Source organism: Montipora capricornis, chromosome 12 (genome assembly GCF_036669925.1).
Source record: "Montipora capricornis isolate CH-2021 chromosome 12, ASM3666992v2, whole genome shotgun sequence".
Lineage (NCBI taxonomy): Eukaryota > Metazoa > Cnidaria > Anthozoa > Scleractinia > Acroporidae > Montipora > Montipora capricornis.
Window position 1 is genome coordinate 30,016,084 of NC_090894.1, and position 3,854 is coordinate 30,019,937.

Sequence of the window (3,854 nt, forward strand, 5' to 3'; positions counted from 1 at the left end):
CCTCTACCGCCTATTGTCTTTTCGACATGGTACACAACTGGCTCTCGCCCATTGACCACCCTGGTAAGTTCCTGAGAGTGTCCTTCCTAGATTTCAGCAAGGTGTTCGATCACATTGACCATACTGTAGTGTCGTAGCGTGAGTTATCATTGGAATGTCGTTATTATTGTCAATGGTATTAGGTGAGCGTGGCCCTATGGGAGAATTGTATTGTTGTTAAATTATAAAAGCTAGGGCAATTTATTCAAGTAGGATGTGTAGTGTAACCGTGTGCTAGATCTAATAAGTGTTTTAAAGGAGAACTGAAGATAAAAATGGAATTTTTTTTCCTTCGCCAAATTTGTAGTGCCTGACTTAGTTAAAGGAAATAGACGAGTATTTGAGGGGTTTCTTACATTTTTTCGTCTTTATGAGGCCAGAAAGACCCTATTGATTACTCGATGGAAGTCCGCCATTTTGCCTGTACTATAGCAGGCTTGGGCGCTAAGCGTGACGTCATTGCGCTCACTTGCTTGAAAGCGGGAAACTTGAAAAATGGCTCAGTGCGTTATTGTGGGCTGTTCTAATAGAACTGTCAGACACCAAAAGAGTTAAGTTTTTCGGAGAAGTGAACCGAAGAGTTGTTTTTGCGAGCAACTGGGACACGTCATTCAGTGAATGGCAATCGCGCTTCAAGCTGGGTTTTGTAAACTCGGCAACGATCACAAAGATGTTTAACTTTGAAAATTCGCAATACTACGAACAGAGTAATGTGTTTACATACGATGGCAGTTTGTAGCACTTCTCTTTGCAAACACATGCACGGTCGAAATGCTAGAATCCTGCTTTACGCAACGAATAGCTTAATCTGCCGGCACATCTAACTTAAATAGATCTTAAGCTATATGTAGATCTTTTAGTTAAGAGCTATGAGCATCACTAGATGTCTGTAAGCTAAAGTTTGTCAAATTGAATCGAGATGATAGACAAAACAACAGCAGTCAACAGAATCTCGTAGTAATCAAGTTTTCTTTATTACCTTAACATCCTTCTCACATTTCTCAATGATTGTCAGCAGCTCCTGGCAGCATTCTGACATTTTTAGATCCGATCAGGAACGCTTAATGCAACGCACTGCCTGCAATTCTAGCATTTTCGGTGAAGTCTTGTTAAGGAAAATATCAGAGATGTTTTCAGCCTGTTCTCGTGCCATTTTTACCCCTGAGGCCATGCGTGCTCAACATTGACACAAATGAGGAACCTCGTGTCTCGAACCCAGATTCTAAAATGGTGCTTCGTCGTTTCTCTGAGGGTACTGGAAAGGGATTTAATTTTGTTAACGAGTGATGATGATGATGATGATGATGATGATGATGTTGGCACTAACACATCCCTTATTTTCATTTACATATCCACCTTTTTAGGGTGGGGGGAGCGGGAATAAATTGATGACTTATGACAAATTCAATCTAAGGAGAACTGTGAAGAAGTCGTGGATACATTTCTTACAATCGGGGAGTTCTGTTGCAATCAGTTGCTTTCTGATCTTGGCTAGGAAATAATGACTGAATATTCGTGTTTGATTTTTATCTAAAAAGAATGCGTTATCATTGGCAGACTACACCAGGTCATTTAAAAAAAATAAGGGTCCTCAGCTACGTAAACAGCCACGAATGTCTCAGTTTGCGATAAGTAAAAACAAGGGTTGTTTCCAAAACTTCTCAACCTTTCACGAAATCTGGAACGGATCATGAGATATGCTGTAGTTAGTTGCATTTTATAGATACAAAAGAGCCAGGTGAAAAGAATCGCCAACTGGTGTTTTCGGCTTCTTTAAACTTTTTACGAGGTTGTCAAAAGCCTATGAAGTACCAGAGGATAGTAGGAAAGAGCGAATTCGTGTTTCATTGTTATCGTAAAGGAATGCTTCTGTTCAACTACAACAAGGTGATGCCGAAAAGATCTGGATATTTCTCAACTTTGTAAATAAAGCTATTGAGTGGTTTTAACTCCGTCTTAATATAATTACCTTAATGCTCATTCAGCTTTTAAATATGTTAAAAGTGCACCTTAAAAGTATTGAATATAGCCAATAGAATGATGAAATAATAACAGACTAAAAGAGCAGTAGTTTGCTTTTGGTGAACACATTCAGTTGTCACTGTACACGGCAATCTCACGTCGTGCTCCTTTGCTAGTACGAGTGGACCTGTGAACTTTGCGGATCGACGAGAAAGTGTCTCTTCGCATTCATTTTCAGCACACATAGCACAGTGACACCTTTCGTGTGGTCTTCCACTGAGCAATAACTCGGTAACACATGCTGACTGCAACAAGTACTGATCGATCCCATCGGTCATTCTAAACAGTGCGTGTAGGGCCGAAAAACTTGTTGCGTTTTAAAATAGAAAGATAAGCGCAAAGGTTCACTCATAGGGCTCCTCTAGACGTATTTGGTGCACTTGCATTCCGGGACTTTCTTAAAATCGTAAACAGCAAAGAAACTTAGTTGGTAGTGGAACAGATGTACTTTGTGTATTATGGACAGGGTGGACTACAATGTTTTTAAATCTTCAAACTTCAAAAGAGCCGGTGTGAGGAGAAGCCTTTTTTTTCGAAAAATGAAGCTCGTGACATTTAATTTTTTGTAGGCTAGTGCTACCCGTCCCTAAGATTGATTTTTGCTTTTGACGCTCAGCCAGTCAATCGCTTCAACGTCTACAAGCCAGGCTTGAGAATGGAATGACTCTTTTATTTCAACTGTGACTCTTTTGAAAATTCAAATAGAGGTGCATTGTTCTCTACTGAACCAAAATATATCCCATAGCTGTAATGTTCTTGCCCCCATTATCTGAAGACGAGTGATTTAAAGCGAAGTTCCCACATGTATTGAGATTATCATGATACCCTCCGTTACCAAACCCAATTCTGGAATCAGGAGTATGGCAGTCGTTCTCGTTGTTTCCAATTATACCGATTCTTGCTCTACAGTAGCCTACAGAAGCGGCATTGAACCCTTCCCTCTTACAGTTGGCCTGCAAGGACGCCTGAGAACGAATCAACGTCTTCCATTTGTTGCGGTTCAGTGATGTGGAGCGATATTTGCCGTAAGCTATCAGTGAATGCAGAGACTGGGCCTGCTTGTTTATGACCAGAAACTTGATTGGCTGACCAGGTATCTTCATACCGAGGCAGATCTTGGAGAAAGACGTGTTCCAGTAGGACGGTAGTTTGGTTTCTTCAAAGTCAAACCCAGTCTTCCCTCCTGGGAGGTTGTAGGCGTTTTTATTGCTCCACAAGGCCGAATCATAATGAAAGGTTTTCTGAAATAAAAGCAAAAAAACCAAAAGAGTCAGCTGCACGAGCACAACCTACTAGTTCCCAGGGCTTTTCTCCACGGAGAGTTGGGCTTTCTCGGCGGAGAAAAGCCCTGGGAACGAGGTTGGTATAAGTGATGTCGAAAATAAATTTTTATATGTGGTTAGGGAAGAACTTCAATTGTTGCGAAAAACTTGCGCCGTCACATACCTTTTTCCCGTCAATCTTCACGGCAAGCGTCCATCCTCCACCTCCGCATCCAAAGTTTCCCATGTGACAATAAACAGGAATCTTTTGCGACCCAAACATCAGTGGATACACTTGGCTTTTGGAGAACCTGTACCAAATAAAACTTTGTTGTTGAAATAGTTCGGAAGCCGATGAATACGAAGAGTTTCCCAGGTGCCTTCTCTTGAATTCCCTGAGGTCTACATTTTAAAATACCTAAAGTTCATTACGAGCTTACTTGTGTTTTTCATACAGCTCCTTGCACGAAGACGAAGAGACAGGAACAGCTGTAGAAAGTATATAAAAAATGTCGTGATCAGAAATAACTT

General features: G+C 40.9%; 1 protein-coding gene across 1 annotated transcript in view; it reads right to left on the minus strand.

Annotated features, from left to right (window-relative positions):
* Positions 1–2,658: 2,658 nt before the first annotated feature.
* LOC138026697 (uncharacterized skeletal organic matrix protein 5-like) overlaps positions 2,659–3,854 on the minus strand; it is a 3,290-nt gene continuing 2,094 nt past the window's right edge. The window contains exons 3-5 of the mRNA XM_068874141.1: positions 3,764–3,812; positions 3,508–3,634; positions 2,659–3,302 (exon numbers count right to left, since the gene is read on the minus strand). Coding sequence (XP_068730242.1) covers positions 2,781–3,302; positions 3,508–3,634; positions 3,764–3,812 — 698 coding nt within the window. The 3' untranslated portion in view covers positions 2,659–2,780. The remainder of the gene's footprint in view (positions 3,303–3,507; positions 3,635–3,763; positions 3,813–3,854) is intronic.